Source organism: Lacerta agilis, chromosome 1, assembly GCF_009819535.1.
Source record: "Lacerta agilis isolate rLacAgi1 chromosome 1, rLacAgi1.pri, whole genome shotgun sequence".
In the NCBI taxonomy this organism is placed as follows: Eukaryota; Metazoa; Chordata; class Lepidosauria; order Squamata; family Lacertidae; genus Lacerta; species Lacerta agilis.
In genome coordinates, this window is record NC_046312.1 from 93,183,358 (window position 1) to 93,203,087 (window position 19,730).

The 19,730-nt window shown below is 41.6% G+C and overlaps 1 protein-coding gene across 1 annotated transcript in view; it reads right to left on the bottom strand.

The window, feature by feature from the left end:
• The window catches only part of DPP10 (dipeptidyl peptidase like 10), a 522,334-nt gene extending 515,812 nt beyond the window's left edge, over positions 1-6,522 (bottom strand). Inside the window, exon 1 of the mRNA XM_033163716.1 lies at positions 6,124-6,522. Within this exon, the coding sequence (XP_033019607.1) occupies positions 6,124-6,183 (60 nt within the window). The 5' untranslated portion in view covers positions 6,184-6,522. The remainder of the gene's footprint in view (positions 1-6,123) is intronic.
• Positions 6,523-19,730: the final 13,208 nt, after the last annotated feature.

The window sequence follows — 19,730 nt, forward strand, 5'->3', positions numbered from 1 at the left end:
GGGGTGGGTAAATCTGACAGTTTTTTGTTTCTCTTTTTTCCAGTCTTAGGTTAAGGGCTTCACATTTCCACATTGGTCTGAATGATGCAATAATATCCATATCAGAATGCACCCTAAGAAAGCTGCAGTATCGCATGGGCAGTTCAGCAGTTCCACCCCACCAAATGGGCCACTACCATAAGAGTCTGACTTATTTGGGGTAGGAGTGGATTTATTGCACAAGAGTAATATTTAGCATTTGCTATCAATCACAATGTACCCACTTTCTTTGTGGTGTGTTATGAAGGTGCAAGATATGTGCATTAGTGCTGCAGTCTGACACAAAGACAGAGACCAGATCTAAAGTGCTTCCTATGATACCATCTGTTGAACTGTGTTGGTATGAGAAGAAGCTTCCAAATTGCTGCCCTACCAGAACTCCAGTTCTGCTTAAAAATAAAACTGGTCTACAATCCAATCAGTTGCTTTCTTTCTTACTATCAGAAATATGCTAATAACTTTGGTACAGATTTTCTGAGCCATAAATTTGTGGCATATGTGGGGAGGAGGGAGAAGAGTAGTCTTTATAATGCTCCTCCAGACAGCAGATTCTGCATTACTGGCTTTTTGCAGCTGCAAGTAATTCATGTGTCTTCCCAATGGTAATTCATGTGTCTTCCCAATGGATATTTTCTGATGTGCTGCTACAGTTCCATGCCATGCCCCTGTAGTCTAGCATTATTCCAGCTTGATTATGTTCCTCATATGCCTGGACTTATTTGAAGCACTAATCACACATCCAGTTTCTGAAAGAAGGAACATTTTGGGGTGAGCCCAAGAGCTACCCAACCAAAGAGGAAACAACAATGCATGGTGTTCAATAACAACAGTAAAGTCTCCCAGCACTGCAAAATTATAGATTCCAACACCAAAACAAGAAAAGTAGCTTAGTAAATTGCTCTAACCACTCCCTATTCCAGGGTACCCCTTGATCACTTTCCTGCATGTAACACCAAGCCATATCCATTCACCAAGGGGTGTAAGGCAGAAAGCACCACCAGGAAAATGTCAAAAGTATGAAATGAATAAATCTTCATTGTGTTTTCTTCCAGGTGAATTTAACAGCTTGCTGCACAAACAAGGTGGAAAATATTTCTACTATGCAGTGTTCACACTTTGGAAGATGTTATATATTCACACTTATGTTATCAAGAGATTCAAAGTTGTTGAATTTATCAAGCCCAAGCTATTGAATTTTTTTTAAACAAGATGAGCAAAGCTTTAGCAGTATTCTCCCTTTGTGACACAATCTTTCCATTTTGCCATTAGTAAAGCATAACAGTACACCCAACAGTGGTGAAATTCTGCCACAGGATCTAATTTACTTTCAGTGTTACAAGATGAGCCAACAGTGTAAAGAATAAAAACAAGTCATTTGCCCAAGGGGTGGCTTCTGAAGTCAAGGTTGTAATGAAAGAGAAATAAGGTGGGTATTTAGCATTCCCAGCTAGACCCTAAAAAGTTTTCTGTATTACAGATCTAAGTGAAAAATCATTAATTCAGAGAGCTGCTTAGCTCTCTAAGATTTGAAAGTGTTTCAGAAAATGCGGTAAAATGAATCTCAGTTAAGAGAGGGTTTCATTAGGAGGCTGGGAACTTTATCTAAAGTCAGTTGAAATGCTTTTGCATCCTCTCTCCTGTTTTCATTGGAGAAAACACTGACAGAGTAGAGAATCCAAATGTTTTGGACTACAATTTCTATCATCCGTGACTATTGGAAATGCTGGCTGAGGTTGTAATCCAAAACATCTGTAGGGCACCAGGCAAGGGAATGCTACCATAAAATTACTGTTTAAAAAAGAAATAAAGAAACCCAGAGTCACACATTATTCTTCATGTAAATAAAATGAATTTTATTTAATGACGTTTAGAAAAAGTAAAAAAATGCCCATAGTTATGCCTTGTAGTGAGGCACACCAATAGTTCTAGCTGGTTCACCATGGCATACCCTGTCTAGCAAAGGCACTGAGGCAAAATATTTTTCTTGGAATCATCTTCTAAGTTTCAGCTTCAAAATTTATATATATATAAAGTGCTGAGTTGACTCATGGGCCCTTTGCAAGACAGGTTCCCAACAATTGTACTTTTGTTTGAAAAAGAGCTATGGGTCAGTTTCTTCAAGGCAGCAGTCACAACCATGGCAGATTATAGATACAACTGGGAAATGTGCAAATTAAGTGAGAGACGAAAACAAAATCACCCCAAAGTACATTCAAAATGTACTTGTGATATTTGATCAAGGTTGCATATATTTCCTTTCGTCCAATAACCACTCAGCCGTTGTTAGTGTTCAATTACAGCTCAAACCACTCTCAGATCAGCTGCACCCAGCACCATTTTTAAGGCTTTATATTCAGACTAACAGCAATCATATATTACAAAGCTGTTGAATAGCATAAAGTGGAGGTTTTTACTTTCAAAATATGGACCAAAATCTAGCCCCACCATCTGAGAACTGATCATGGTTTCATATTTTTGCAATACACAGGCATGAAAATTGGCAAATCAATCCCCTGCCAGTCTGATACAGGGTCTGTTTTGTCTGCACAAAAATGTAGTTAATATAATAATCCGGTCTCAATGTGCTTCCAAAAAAATGTATCCATTATTTTATTAGGTGTCATGTTGCACTTTCAAACAATATATTCAACTGCCTGCCAGCCTTCCCACTGCGTAAGTAAAAGCAAAACTTGTTCTAGTACTTGCTTTATAGTGCTACACAGGGAAAGTTATTATTCTTATAACACATGGTTCAAACTGGAAATTTCACTTGCAGTTCAAAGATTCTAATAATGACCTTATTTGTGGGAGGAAGATTGCTCTTGCTTCTCTTATTTCCATGAAATGGAAGATGCTATACAGTTGACTGAAGCTAATGAACATGCAAACAGCTCCAAGACCACCATGTTTCAGAAACATTGACCATGGTTTGTCTGTGGAAAGTGTGGCAACTTAAGATTTGAATTCATGCTGTCCTCCTAAGTAGATTTTCTTTGGATCAGCCTTTGCTCATGCAATGTTGGCCAGAAGCCCCCAACCTGATTTTCCACTGGGTGGTCTGTTTCCATGTTTTCTACCACTTTTTGCCCCCTTTATCCTCCCCATCTGTGTTGGATGGAATGTGTGTAATGGAGGTTGCACCTGGGAGCTTGAAAAAGGTGGGACACGGGGCACCATGGACAGAATTGTGATGATGACAGTCTCAGGATCACAGTGGCACAGGACACCCATCTCACATGACTGCAGACTATCATGATACACAAGGAATAATGAGCATACATGTTTGGTACAGCTTTCCCGGAAACACTAGGTGGTGGAGCTGGGGCAGAATCACTGCAGGCAGAGCTGACAGGAAAAGGAAGAAGGCACCATTCATCTTCTAACTCTCAGTTCCAATGCTGTTGCAGATCCAGTTGTTCCATCAGCAATTCAGGCCCTGACAGACAGCAAACTACCCAGAATTCATGTTCATCATGGCCAATGGCTATCTTCTCTCCATTTCATTTTGGATCCAATCCTAATTCCCACTGCACCCCTGTCTGATTCCACCATAGGGTATTACAACTGCAAAACCTTTTCACAATGCCCAGTAGCATGCCAGACACCCCAGATTGTAGATTGTACAGCTACAAAGGCTGCATTCCTAACCCTGCTTGCCTGGGAGTAAGCCCCCTTGAATTCAAAAGGATTTATTTCCAAACAGACGTGTTTAGGATTGCAGCCTAGACTATTAAGCTACTCCATGTACAATTTCAATGTTTCTGTCACTGTCTTGCAGTATGTTCCAGCTGACTGCTGAAAAAAAGGGATTAGCGCTTCCTCCCTACCCCCAATTTCTATTGGAAACACTACTTCTAAGAAAACATGCTAAAGAGCCGGCGTTTTTTCAACTACTGAAGCATATTGTATCCCAACTTCATATTTATGTCAGCTTCTGCTACCATTTCCTTAGCAGTGCAGTATCTTGAAATGTTTTCAAAGCACATAATACACCTGGCGTCATAAATAGAGTGCAAAATATCAAAAGGTTTATCTTGGGCATTGTTATTCTTATGACAGCTGTCGCATAAAGGGTCCATGGCTAAACATAATTCGCTGGTGTTGTTATTTCTTCTCTTCCCGCCCCCCCCCCCCCCTCTCTCTCTCTCTCACACACACACACACACATATTGACCAATCTGGGTTTTTAATGTAACACTAACATTTTTGTGCTTTCTTCCTGGCATGTGGTCAAGTACATTTAATAACTGCTGCCAACAGTGAAAAAAATAGTTTCAGCTGTAGCAGATATGTTACAGGTCCCATACTGCACTGCACATCCTTCATTTAGTACTCATAGGGTCAGGACTGCAGAGCCTTAAGAGGAGTGGGAGGTGATTTTATCTTAACTGCAGTATGATCGGTTTAAATGCAATTCATAGGATTTTGCTTACCTTCATATGCAAACATGAAACAAGTGGTCATTTAGTTTCTATAGATACCATTACAACTTGTGTGGATGATCATTACAATTTGTGAGGAACACATACCTTACAATTTACTTTTCGGAAATGTAGCCCATTTACACACACAAGAAGATTAAAGCTGAAATCCTATGCACACTTACCTAGGAGTGAGCCCCAGTGAACTCACCTGGGATTTGTACTGTATAGGATTTTACTGTAAGTAATGTTTCCTATATTTTGTCCAAAACAACTAACAAAGATAAATTTGTTTTAGAAACTGGTTTCGTTGTAACCGTACTTTACATCATACATTTCTTTAAAGAGCCTAGATCCTCACTGTTCATAAGAATGCAGGAAGCTGCTGGATTTTGCCATATCACACATCACAGGGTGCCCAGTTGTGTGCACATTTACTTGCAAGTATGGCTACAGTCCTTCAGATACTTATTTGGGAGTAAGTATCACTGAATGCAAATTGCATAGGGTTACGCTCCATCTCCCACTGCATTCAGTGGAATGTAGTTCCAAGTAAGACTAAGCCTAAGATTGCAGCTATAGCATTTTTATGCCCCTTCTGGTAGAATTTCAAACTCGGCATTCCATGTTGTGCTCTATATGGTCTTTCATATATATTGCTAAATATATAAAATACCTGCTTGTGGTAGAATGACAGCCAAGAAAATACCATCATGTAGGGCTCCCATACACACATGCTATTGTAATGTAAAGGAAGTGGGTTTAGAAATCCTTACACCACCAAACAAAAGTCTGTGCCTTGCCTGAAAAGTTATTTTCACTGCTATACATTTACCTTACTGTAAAGGGTAGATAAGTTTATACAGAAACCACTGCAGTACTTCTGTCAGCCCTTTTCACTGTAATATTAGCAATGTCTATCATTTGCCACACATCGAATATGTATGCATGTGGCTCAAATGCAGAGTAAGGAGAACACAAAATGATGAGAGAGCTTATTTCGTGTTGTTATTAGATCAATCCTCATCAGTCAAGACCGTTCACAGAATGACAGGGCCATCAATAAAAGTTCAGCTTTCCACAATATCTCTAGGCTATCCCAGCCACCAAAAGCATTTTCAATTAACAAGCCAACAGCAAGCCAACTATACTCTATTTCATTTCAACTTGGCTCACATATCTATTCATACAACTGATCTGACCTTACCATTAAAATGACTGACAAGAATTCAAAATCCCAGTGCCTGGGGCATCCCATACAGTACTCAGAGAACACAAGAAACTAATGGGGGGTGAAATCAAACAGGTTGCTAACTGTGTGTGTGGTGTTTTCCTTGGCTTTTTTGCTCCTCATTGTAGAAAGTACTGCCAAGCCTACCAAACTTGTTAATCATTATAACCCACTGCTAATATTTAAACTTAGAAATCTCACCAACTTTGCTATCCTAAGTGAAAACTAGAAATAACAATGCAAGCATTATTCAAATAATTCAGAATCAAAAGATTCAAGACTCTTCTTATACTCCACAAGCAATCAAAATTAGTCAAGCAAATATGTCAGAGTTTCTTAAATATGCAAAATAATGAACACCACATATTCCTATATATATGCACAAAGAGAGAGATGCACACACAATCTGCAACAATAATGAATTGTCCATACCTTGATCGTCTTGGATGACTGGCATTTGACGTGATGGGACACTGTTGCAGTTTGGTTCATGTTTCAGCACCCAGGATAGCGCACAATTCCACAATGAGTTATGGAGCAAATGGCTAGAAATCCGTCCTTCTTGCTCAGACTTCTGCTGTTGCTCTCTCTCTTTCTCTCTCTCTCCCCTCCTATGAGTGCTTATGGCTCTAGAGGCTGGGATGCTGTCAGATTTGTATAAGTCTGTGTCTCAGCCTTAAAGTCGAGTATTCATTTGATTCATCGTTCTTCGTGTTTCTGAAGCCTCTGCACACAGACAGCTCAAATGCTGCTTCCATTCACTTGCACTGCACCTCTCCAGCACTGAGAATGTGACAGCTCCTCAGCGCAGCCAATGATCTCGACTCACCAACCCTTTGAAAAGAACAGAATACCAGCAAACTGCATCAGTATTTACTGCAGCCCAGCACACACTCTCCTTCCTTGAAATTAATCTAACTCAGGGGGTAATTACAAATTAGCCTTCAAATCCTAACTGCACAAACACAATGCACCACAGACACATACATACACACAATTTCAGTGTTATCAATTAATTTCAGTTTCCTTAGGTGGTGCTTTTCCAAGTAGCTGAAATATATGCAGACAATGAGACATCCCATCCAGCTGCTTGCATCAAAACTCCCTCCTAATTTCTCTTTTGGAAAATCTGAAGGGAACCACCTGTTCTTTAGTCATACCACACACATTCCTGTGTAGAAATGGCCACATCCCTTGGCATTAGGTTAGTACCTGGACTGTATTTTTCTACAGAGTTATCATGTTAATAAGAGATGCTGATGTTGTACCTTTGATCCTTTTCAAGTAGGTATAATGGTTACACTATGCAGAATCAGATCAAATCCCTGCAGTAGTTCCCCACTTCTCCATTTCTCTTACAAGGGCTACAACAAATTGACTGACTTTCTTGTGGTCATTTTTTACAGTTCCTATGGTGCACAGAAATGCAGAGGTGGGAAAATGAGGCAGCTGTATTTGTAGACATGACAATCAATGCCACATATGCTGAGGTGTAAGTGTGAACATGAGAAACAGAGACAAAGGGAGAGGGGCAGTATAGTTTACCGCTGACGACATTTCTCTTGTAATGCTCTTCAATGAGCTAAATCAAGTCAAATATCTTGATTTTTAACTTCATGAAAATCAGGTAAACCAGCTCATTCCTGCTTTATACATTGAGGTTGCCTTCATTTGATGCATTTATTTTCTTGATATCACATGCACAGCTCATCACAATGGGTGATATGAAATATGAGTCATATTCAGAGCAGACTCTGCTTTGAATATGACTTAGTCAGATTATCACCCAACATCTACAAGGATGATCTTGAATATTAATGTTTTCTATTATGCATACAGTCATCCATATCTATACATGAGACATTCAATGAATGGGAATGTTGATGTAAATATTTTATCCACACTAATCATCAGGTGAAGATGTAGGAATAAATAAGAAATTCTGTTGCCCATTTAGTAAAATTGAATGTCATTACCCTTTTATGTCATGAGCAAAAGAAATGTGGCAGAACAGCCTCAGCTTCGTTTTTATACAGGGTGGCCATGCTTTAAAGCCCAGAGGTCTCCCATGCCTTGGGAGGTTGATGGTGTCACTGCATGCCACACTAAAAGCTCTAAGTGGCAAGACCTATCATAGCCTCACAACTTAACAGAAATCAGCTTTTTGTAAACTGCTTTGAGGCTTTGTTGCACTCAAGTGGTACAGAAACCTTGTGAAATTAAAAAAAAGAAATTTTAAGAAACCAATGATCTGTTAATGGATTCTGATATGTCCTGGTCATGATTCAATTCCACCCATAACATGAACTGTATATTTTGGAGCAGATTCTATTTGTAGAGAATTTGGCTGCATTTCTCCCTGCCAAAGTGACATAATTCACTTTGGTAACACATCACTCACCGCTGCCACTTGTAATACCCACACTAAACATGGCAGATATGTCAAAGCAGAATGGACCTTTGTGTGTGTAAATGTGTGTACTTGTATGCACAGCTAATATTTCCTCTGTGTTACTCTATACAAAACAGACAACCTGAGAAACAAAGCCTACATTTTCCATATCACTTCTGTGAGAAATTACATGTCACATCCTAGGAAGTTGTGCCTGTGCTGGAACCTTAACTAATAATACTGGGGGTTATAGTTTTTGTTTGTTATTATGGTATGTATTTTTTGTGTTTTTGTATTGTAAGCCACACTGCGATCTTCGGGTAAAGGGCAGTATAGAATAATAATAATAATAATAATAATAATAATAATAATAATAATAATAATAATAATAATAATAATACAAGCATGCTGATTTCCTGAAAACATGAGTCCAAGCAGGGCTGTGTCTGGATTCAAGAGGAATTGATGAAAAAGTTCCCACAGGAAAACCTAGATCTAGGATGAAGATCTGCCTAAAGGCACTTTCATGTGTACTAACAGGAATAAAGTCTAGAGCAAAAGTCTGTCCAGTTCCAATGAGTCTATTTGGAAGAGGTTTGACCAGTCCTGAGGATCAATGGGGAAAATTCCAGGCAGGTGGATGAGCAAACAGGGAGATCCAAGGGTGAGCAGACATGGCTGGAGTAAACTGCAGGAAGTTACTCATATGTGTCCTTGCCTTTGCCCCCAAGAAGAGATAATGGCTAAATGCTTTCCCCCTGAACTAGAAAAAACATCATTTCATATTTAACAAACTGTGGCACACAGTATTTGAAGCTAATGAAATTCATCGCTAAGAGTTTGAGGAGGACTAAATATGCACTGAATTTTATGAGACCCAATAAGAACTTTATGGAGTCTTTATTTCTTGTTTCATGCTTTGGCAAAAACCAATTTTCTGTGCAAATTTCCCCAAAAAGGCACCTAAATTAGACACCTTGAAGCTGTCAAATAAAATCCTTCTTTAGACAACAAGAGATGGGTGGGAGGGGGAGCAGACAAAGACATACAGCATGATCAATAACTTGCTGGCGTTGTGTTTGGATGGACTTCTACAAAATGTTAATTTATCTGTCCCTAGGAGGCATAAATTTCACTGATTAACCTCTCAGTCTTATTTTATCTGACCTAATTATAATATAAGCCTAACAAGGGGTCTCAAGAATGATAATGACTCTTTAAGTGGATCATTTATCAAGATAAAACATCATAGGGACAACTCCAATCAATAGGATGGGATTCCATGAAACGCTGCCTAAAATTCTCTGCAGGGCTGTTGTGGCGCTCACTCTTTGGATAAATGCCATCCACTTCTAGTCCTTTCTTTCTTTAATGCAACTTTTAATCCTTCATAGTGCTTGTAATCCTCTTTGGTAACTGGCTGCTTAACTCAATTTAGTTCTTCTTAGCATTGCACCTCGCTTGCTGCCTGCTAATGTGCATATTTGCCGTTGGCTTGTTCCAGAAGGAGGAAGAGGACAGATTGAAAAAACGTATCATAGCCTTCAGGGTGCAACTAAATAACAAAGTGGATTCCAAAAAATGTACTGGAGAGCATACAAAAGCCATGGACAGCTGCCTAGATTTCACATTACAGTACAGAGGAGGAAATCATAATGATGACTCTCCTCCTCCCAACAGCCCTAACAGGAACATAGGAAGCTGCCTTATCCTCAGACCACTGGGTCCATTTAGCAGTGGCTCTGCAGGCAGGGTTCTCTCCCAGCCCTATCTGGAGATGCAAGGTAGCTGCTCCACCACTGAGCTATGGCCCCTCCCAAACAGAGCCTTGATGATCCTGGAAGAAGGGCAGAATTGAAATACAATTAATTAATCGATCAATAAATCATCAAACAAGCTGCTTCCTTTGAAGACAGAAAAATCTTTAAAGAACTCCCATAAGTCCAGAGGACAGCATCACCAAAACTTACGTTAAAGCCCTGCAGTTAAAACACATCAACAGCAACTGCAGGACACTAATTCCATCATTGCAGCCATCTAATTAGAGAGACTATTCCCTGCAGCACTTGATCGTTATTCAGATCTCTCAGTACCCTGCTGTTAATACTCTAATTCCCAGTATTGTTCCCTTGCCACACATATTTGCCTCAGCCTTACTTCCAAAGCCTTATGTTCTTCCTTACCAGCGCTGCCAAAGTCAAATTTTTCAAATTATGATAAATCTAATGGATGTGATAGCAAAAGAGATGAGCAAACCAATATACTAAAGTTTTGATAGGCAAGGAGTACTCAAGGGACGCTCCCAATTGCTATTTTGCTTTCCTTCAACAAAATGCTCTCAGGCAGTATGTTTTCCTTTTATTGCTTCTTGTATGCTCTGTGAGCTGGACCATGGACTTACTAAACACTCTCAACTACTGATATCAACTGAGCATATTCTAATTAGAAGGGGTGGCAATAAGCTTAGTGAGATGTGTGGGTGCAAGGCAGATTTCTGTATGATTGGTAACCCCGTCCAATGGCAAAGAGCAAAACCTCAGAATCTTGACTAGTGTTAGAAATGGGGGGGGGGGGGTAGGGAAGTGGCCAAGTTTTGATCCTACATGTTGGGGGGGGGACCAAAAGAAAATGGCATTGTTTCCACTTTACATTCCTTCAGATCTAGACTCACAGTTCTAATCATGTGAGGGTAAAGTAGGAAATAGGAAGGGCAAATGATCATTTTTTAAAAAATTTTTTAATTAATATGGAAACTCCAGGATGTACCAACATTGGAGGAATGGCAGTCGAAAATGATGGAGTATGCTGAACTGGCGAAGATGACGGGGAACGTCAGGAACCAAGGTGATCAGAAGTTCCTGAATGATTGGAGCAAATTTATTGACTATTTAAGAGAAAACTGTAAAAATTTAAAGACACTAACAGGACTGATATAATTCCTACAACATAAAACATTAGTAGTCTCTGACCATGAATTGGAGAAGACTGAAATATGATAAGGGTCAGAGATGAACAGCAGAAAGGCATTAACAGCTAATTGGAATTAACCATTTGAAGGGAGGGAGGGAAGTCATAGCTCGGCAGAGTATTAGTATTATGTTTAATACTGTAAGGTGGACAATGTAATGTTTGTTTAACGGAAAATAATATATATATATGAGAGAAGAGCAAAAGAAATGAAATTTTACATGCCATGGATATATGTAAGACAACAAATAAGATTATTCCCAATGGATGTGTTGAAGACAGGCTACCACACATACACACACACTTGGCAGATCACCAGCCAATGTTATACAGAAGGCAGAATAGAAATTGAATAAATAAATTAAAATATAATAATTTATATGTTATTTTGTAAACTGCTTGGCGAATGTCTCAGTGGTAAGTGGTGTGAGTGGGTGTAAGAGAGATTTATAAAAATGACACTTATCTGAGCTCTCCATAACACAACAAAGAGGATGCAGAGACCATTTATTTTGTCTTTCTGTTAAGTTATCCTGCCTTTTATCTATCAAACAAATGACCTTGTGATTTGATGGACTGCTTGTACATGTGACTACAGGGAAACACAGTACTTTTTTAAAGTGTCAGCTCAGTAAAATTTCTAAATTTGTCTTTTCACTGTGGCTCCCAAAAAGATGACTACATTAAAACACACACACACATACAGAGAGAGAGAGAGAGAGAGAGAGAGAAATGTGATCCTACACTAGATTGTGTTTTCAAGGAAAGCAAAATAGATTTGAGCCAGTTGCTTAGAATTGGCTTAATGTTCTTTAACTTCAACCAATATTGAGGGGAGGGAAATAATGTAGCACTCTGACCCAATAGAAGAATTAAGTGAGGTGGGGGAGAAAGAGAAATGGTTTAGATCCTTCCTCACTAAAAGATATACTGTCACCCACACATCTCACTAAGTGTTTGATGCTTTGATCAGAAAATATTCAAAGCACTCGGTACAATTCTAAGGTTTTCTCACATTATGCATTTCCACATTAAGCTTTTTAGTAATTGTGTTTCACAAACACTAGGGCTTCATGAAGCAACGCCATTATCTAGGCACTTGAGGTTATTTTAATTTCAGCGAACCCTTATTTACACCAATCACCTGTAGTTAGATTCTTCTTTATAGCTCTATTCAGGTTTTAAATTCCCCAGGTGAGTAGCATTGAGGGGGGAGAGCAGGGGTGAATGCCTGAAACTCCACCCTGGTCCCCATTGTCCTCCACAAGTTGATTGTCTGAAGTGGGAGGAGCCTCTAGTATTTATGCAAACTATCTGCATGGTTCTGAATGCCCTTCTGACAGCACAGGAGACACTCTGCTTCAGAGGTTCATTCTCCAACTCATAGAGGGTGATGGTGATGGGATACAGCTTAGCACCCACACATATGGTGCTACTCATGTGGGGGATTGCAGCACCTGAACAAGGCTAACTTCTGCAACAGAACATTCATAGTGGAAAAGAATCCAAAACAATGAACCAAATTTCATGTAAGAGATGAGCTGCTACCAATATTTAAGGCACTCCTACATCTTAAGGCTATCGCGAATGGTCAAAATATAAAAATGACCAAAGAGGTCATTCTGTTTATAGCCTTCTATACTTCTTCCAACAGCTATGTTTAACTAATATGGGTGACAATGGGTCCAACACATTATGAAGTAGCATGGCAGCCAGGGCCGGTGCTAGGGTTTTTTGCGCCCTAGGCGAGATCACCTTCTGGCGCCCCCAGGGCCATCTTAAGCATATATGGCACTGGGGTGCAAAGATCTACCCAGCACCCCCCCCCAGGTTGCCCAGAGTTGTCGACCTTTCTTCGGAAACAGGTGTCTGGGGCTGCAAAGAGGAAGGGAACGAACCATGTGGGGAGCGCAATTTAAATCCACACTCGCGCTTGAATCTGGGGATACTTTCCCTGCATGTGGGGGAGTGTGTGTGTGTGTGTGTGTGTGTGTGTGCATGCTGGTGTGTGTGTATAGATCTCTCTCTCTCTCTCTCTCTCATTCAGAGAGAGAGAGGACTCAGTCTGGTACTCAGGCACACCCGCGGCTGGCAAGAGATCGATCCAGTCGCTGTAGTCACTCTACTGGGTTGGGGTTTGGGCAGGCAGGAAGGAGAAATAAGGCTTATTGGGCTTTGCAGCCTGCACTAGCAGGGTCTCCAGTTGTGAAGTGTCTTCAAGGAGCAGCTCGCCTCCACCCCTTCACTTCTCCCAGCCCCTTTTGATGACATTCACTCCTGTACTTCACCCGCCCGCTCACTGGCTCTCCCTCTTCCCCACCCGGTTGGCGCTCTCCAGGGCAGGTGAAGAGCAACCTCCTACTGAGTTCAGAAAAAGGAGGGGGAAGGCAATGGAGACCTGCAGCAACCACAACACACGCTCAGAGCAGCAGCTTTTTACTCATCAGGCTTGCTCAGGGGTGCCGCTGCTGGACATTGCATGTGCTCTGCTCTCTCCCTCTTGCTCCCCTCCCAACACACACACTCCGCTCCCCAAACTCAAAGCTTCTCCCCAGCAGGTGTGCGTGTGTACACGAGCCCTGTTCCCCGAATCTGGGTTGCCCCGAGCGCTCTTTTTTGTTACTAGCAACACAGCAGCTGCAGCACTCTTGTGTGTGTTGCGAAGCAGGTTGTTCACCCGCCGCAGGCAGGACTGACAGCGGTGGCGACAGACTGGTGCTCTGCCGGGCAGGGCCAGGTGCAGCAGGCAGCCGGAGGGGGCGGCCCAACGGGCGGAGAGGCTGCTGCTGTGGTCCGCCTCCACCTGCTTGGCCGAAGCAGCTGCGCAGCGCTGCTGCCCAGGGAGCCCTGGCTGCCGATGGGAGGCTCGCCGCTGGCTCACCTGTGATGGTGCCCGCAGCCCGAGAAGAGGCTGGCGAGGGCAGTGCTGCCAGCGGGGCTGGCCAGGCGTGGTGGGCAGCCGGAGGGGGCGGCCCAACGGGCGAGGACGCTGCCGCTGTGGTCCGCCTCCGCCTCCCCCTGCTCAACCGAAGCGGCTGTGCGGCGCTGCCACCAAGGGAGCCCTGGCTGCCGCACCGACGGGAGGCTCACCGCCAGCTTCCCCAAAACGGCGCCCGCAGCCTGAGAAGCAGCGGGCGAGGGCGGCGCTGCCAGCAGGGCTGGAAGGAGGCTCCTTCGGGCGCGGCACAGCATGGCGGAGGCACCTTCCATAACTTCACACCGTGGCGCCTTGCGCCACTAGCCTTAATGGCTAAGACACCTCTGGGCTAGCCAGCGCCCCCTCCATTTTGGCGCCCTAGGCAACTGCCTAGTTCGCCTTAATGGACGCGCTGGCCCTGATGGCAGCATTCCTTATCCACCATAAAATAAACAGAAAAATAGGTGGGGCAGAAAGACAGAAATAATGTGTAGAAATTTTTGGTCATTTCTCCTCTCCTCCTTCCTGATTTCCACGTGTTCCTTACATGGTAAGTGGGGGAATGCTGAGCAAAACAATGCCACTTTCCAAAAGCTCTCAAGGTGTGATGCTGGCCTTTTCCATAACCCTTTCATTAGGCCTCAGGTTGTTTGCTCCCTTTCTCCTTCAGCCCTGAGAGAACTGCACAAGCTTGTATTAGAGATGTTCATATGAACATACAAATGCTGCCTAATTAAAAACGCATAAGGGCCCATAGTGATAGATTTGAGGCAGGTCACTTGCTTCCATTCGCCAACCTCAGCTCCAAGTGTTTGCTGACTGAGGACTACAGCCCTGTGTGCCTTGTTCTATATGGCAGAGATTTTCTCTGGCAGTGTGTTTGTATAACCCTCAGCCCATGACAGTTTCGAGTGTCTACTGAGGAGGCAGAGGAACTTTGATGAACTACGAAAATCTAAGATGAAGTTTGTCTTTTTGACAGAAACAATGGGCCCTTGAAAAAGGCAATACCTCTGAACCTTTATGACATGCACCATTCCACTGTCAGTTAGAGAAGGGCTCAACTAGTACAGAAGACATCTCTCCAACTTTCCTGAACAAAATTGCTCAAGACAACATTAAGGACTGTTAAGAGGGCAACAGGACCTAAAAAAGGAAAATTTGGTATAAAGAGTTCATTCAAAATAAATGGCTTTAGTGGGGTAGATAATTGATGGGGGGATCAGGCATGAAGAACCTGTGGCGCTCTAGCTGTGGTTAGACTCCAGTTTCCATCAGCCCCATCAATGTGGACAATGCTCAGGAAAGATGGAAGTTGTCATTGAGCAACATCTGGAGGACCACAGGTCTCCCATCCCTCCTTTAAACATTGTCAGCAACCACAATGGCAGAGGGTGCAGCACAAACAGACCTCCTATATCCAAGTTCATATGAACATACAAATGTTGCCTAATTAAAAACAAACACTGGGTTAGGTCCGGAGAAACTCCAGGGGAAGTAGCCTTATGCAAGGGTACTTTCCCATTGCCACCTTCATGCTTCAGCCCCCATTACCCTCAAAGCCTGAATAAAACCAACTCTTGAAGGTGCTCTCCAGAATGTCATGGAATGGGACAAGGGAGGCTACAGCAGGAGAAGAGAATCAACAGAAGTGGGAAGTGTGTTAGATACCTTGGGATCAAACATATTAACTAAAACTAATGTTAATTTATTTTAGATCTTTTGCTGAGGGCTGCATGTAGAGGCCCATCATAGTACCAACCCAACTCATTATGCTGCCCCAATTTTCCAGTAACTATTCCAGCAAATGGTTTTAAATTTGGAAAGGCAGCATACAAATAACATGACTGATTGATTGATGGGATTTCCAGCAGCTAGAAATCCCAAGTGTGAAGAGTGCTATAGCATTCAGGTCCTGCTTGTGGGTTTCCTAAAGGCACCTGGCTGGTCACTGGGTGAACAGAATGCCATGCCAGATGGGCCTGTGCATGGCCTGATGCAACAGACTTCTTATGTTGTTATGTAACACAGTCACATCCAGGATACGCTACAATGTATTGTTAAGGGAGTATAACTTGTTAGTTCAATTATCCAATTTAACTAATGGAAGGGGAGGAATGCCCTTTTCTTCCTAAGGAACGCATACAAACAAAATCCAGAAAACCTTTTGAGGAGCTGCAGAGCTGTTAGGAAGCCCACAAGCTAGATGGAACAGGAGTAAATGTCCTCCCAGGAAACAGCCTGAAGCTGGAAATATTGCTCAACTCTAGCTAATTCTAATTCAAATGGTCTTCACCAGTGGTCCTAAAAATAAAAACAAATGTGAAACCTGCTAATGGATGCTGGTCATACAACCAGGATTCTTTCTTTCTCTTCTGCTTTTAGTGAAACAGATATTTACAGTCAGTTCAGGAGAAATGTTCCCTTGGTCTGCCAATGTAATAAAACAGTTTATCAGGGAATTTTCCACAACCACTTCAACTTTACAATACAATTTTTTCAATATTTGCTGGTGGGTTGTATTTTTTATTTCAGGTCAACACCTTCTGATATATGTTTTGTGTCGTACAAATGGGGAGGCGGGAAATGACAGGTATTTATAGTTAGCATGGGAAGAGGGTATTCCCTTGCAATATATAGAGAAAACATAAGCAGTATATTTGGGATCCAAACACAAACACACCACCTCAGCCTTATATTCCAAATTTACCATTTATGTTGCTGGGAAATGAAAGTCACTCTAAAGGGAAAAGCCTGGGTGGCAGGTGAAGGGAGGATTATAAAATTCACTACTTGACAAGTAAATATAATTGTTTGTCCTTCCACAGACCTGTTTTCTTTACTGGTTTTCAATTGGTGGGTTGGGGACTCATAAATAGGCAGTGTCCCAACTTTAGGTAAGTCAAAGCAGTAGATTCAATGGCATTTTCATTTCTTTAGATTTTGTTTGAAGGAGTGGGGTAGGCACACAGACCCAAAACAAAGGAAGACAGAACTAGTTTACTTTTCATACTTGTATAGAAAGGGGAATTTTGCCTGGTCCATCTTGTCATGTAGGAATGGAAAGATGCAGCCTTCTACACAAATGCATCTAGTCACCCTACAGAGGAAAACAGAAAGATGACCATATGGCAAAACATTACAAACATGCCCTTGGATTGCTGTTGATGTCATCAATCAATAAACAACTGATTTGGGAGTGAGTTCCAGTTAGGGATGGGGCAGAAATTTGTATTTTAATGGAAATTTACCTAATTCACACTTTGCAAACCAATACACAAACCAAAACATAGCTATCCTTTGAATTCACATTGTGTGCTACAGTTCTCTAATCAGCCAATGCATGCAAATGTTCACATGTTAGAGGGAAATGTGCATTAAAATGAATATATTCATGTGGGGGGATACAAAAGTGCAATATATTTAACACTTATATTAGTTAAAACTGCATTAAAAATTGTGTTTGCTAGGAGAAATTTGCACTAAGATGCAAATGAATTTTCATGAGGAGCTTTAAAAAAAATGCTGAAGAAATGTAGAGAACTGAATTTAAGATTGGAAAATAGAGAAAGCCCAATCTACAGCCCCAGAAAACTTAGTGTCACTAACTTCTGAATACAATATACATTGCACTGGACGTGTATCTCAGTGACTCCAGAAAAAAGACTGCAGGTTGCTGACAGAGAAAACAGTAGACAGAATGTGAAAAAGAAACCTGCAGGATTTGTCACCTGCAGCACACCCCAGTGCTAACTGAAGTTTTCTTTTGGCAGAAATATAATTTTAATTGGATTAGACATTATAGGCATATATAACAAGGCAAGCTGAAGAGCACTGAGACACAATAGAAAGGTACAATTCAGGAAGTGGCTTGTAATTCCCTTGGGTCTGTTGGAACAAAGTGGATTTACATTTCAGGACATTCAAGTTAAGCTGCTATGAATTGGCAGCCAGAGACTGTAGACAATCAACTGAGCTCATTGTCAGTTCAGTAGGAAAGAGATGAATGAGAAGATATGAAAAAGAGAAATGTGCTTGGAAAACTAGCAAAAAAAAGGCAGTAGTAATGGTCAACAGGGTCTAAAATGTTGCAGAAATAGAAAGCTGAACTGCACCACACTTGAGTATGAGAATATTAATATTTCCTCTTTAACCTGGACTGCCAAAAGCATTGTAATGGAATTGGGTATCAGTTTTAAAAGATCTATGTAGGAACTAGGAAGAACCTCACATGACACAGGAAATAACACTGACATAATTAACTCTTCATCTGTAAAATGGATGAAATATGGAATTACTACCTTGCAAGTCAATAAGGTTTATCACACCAATGTATGAATTAGACTAGCGCTCCTGGATCCAGTACCATGGTTCCTACAGTGATCAACCAGATGCCTGCAGGTGCCCCCCAATAAAAGGAAGAGTGAAATCATTTCCTCCTGTTTTCTGCCCCCCCTGCCCCTCCCCCCTACAAAATGCTGCCTCTGAGTCTGGATGTAACTTATTGTAATCATAATTCATTGCCACTGATGGTCTTATCCTCCATGAATTTGTGCAAGCCTAATTATGCGTGCTTGGAAATATGTCCTATTGAACTCAATGGGGCTTGTTCCCAGGTAAATTGAGTTAGGAATGCAGCCTAATAGTGGCATCACCAGGAATAGACAATGTAGTGGAACAGTGACACACACCAAGAGTGTCCTAACAGCAGAGACACCGCTGCTTATTGTGATGGTGCAAAATAAGGGCTATGTGAAGCTGAGGTTGTGGTAGTAATGTGTACACACTGGCAAGAGCACTGGATTGCCTCTGCCAGTGTCCCCCTCCCATTCCTGACCACACCACCATTCTTTCCTGTCCCTGCACAGTGTTGGTAAGTGGTGCAATGCCGCTGCTGGGTGCCATGGTACTGCCCTACCATATTGGCTGCTCCTGGGCATTATCTCTGTGGGAAAGTACTTCCTTTCTTCTGTTCTGAATCTTTACATAATTCATATTTAAGAGATTACACCAAGTTCCCAGCATGCATAAATCTATGCACATCTACCACCACCACCCCACTATGCAGCTTTTTCTAAACTAAAAATCCCCCAAGGACATGTTTCTTTTTTCCAGCTACTCCCTGTATAAGTGCAAAGAACACTACAAAAGCACCACACAAATGTAAGCATTACTGTATTGCTATTTTATTTGCTTACATGGGTGGATTTGTAACCATGTGCTTCCTGCAAGCATCTCATCTTGCTAGTACTCTAGCAGTATAAACCTATGCAAACACTTGACACCCAAGGAAAGTGTTATTCAACCAACCTTGAGGGTTTATTTACCCCAATGGCTGCAGAGTTTTCACTTACATTAACACTGGTTATTGCTTCAGATTTGTAGGTTTTGCCAGCCACACAAATATGTACACCAGCCCCCTTAACATATTGGTGTTTGATGGTGCAAAGTTGTCAGTCAACATCAAGGCTGGCTTACCAGTGCCATATTGTTATAGCTCTTCTGCAACCTGGCTACAAACCAGACATAATAACTTGTGCATTTCAACAAACATGATTCAGCAAACTAGGTGGCTAAAATACCACTCAAAACAACTGAAGACTGCTTAGGTAGGTTTGCAAAAGCTCTCTGTTTCAGTGACCAAGATAAATTACACCACAGAAGCTCATTTTCTAAGTGTTCAAGCTGTCTTCCTTGCCCTCCTACTAGTATTCAAAAAGCAGAATGAAAAACCTTAAATCAAAGCCACAGCAAACACTTCCC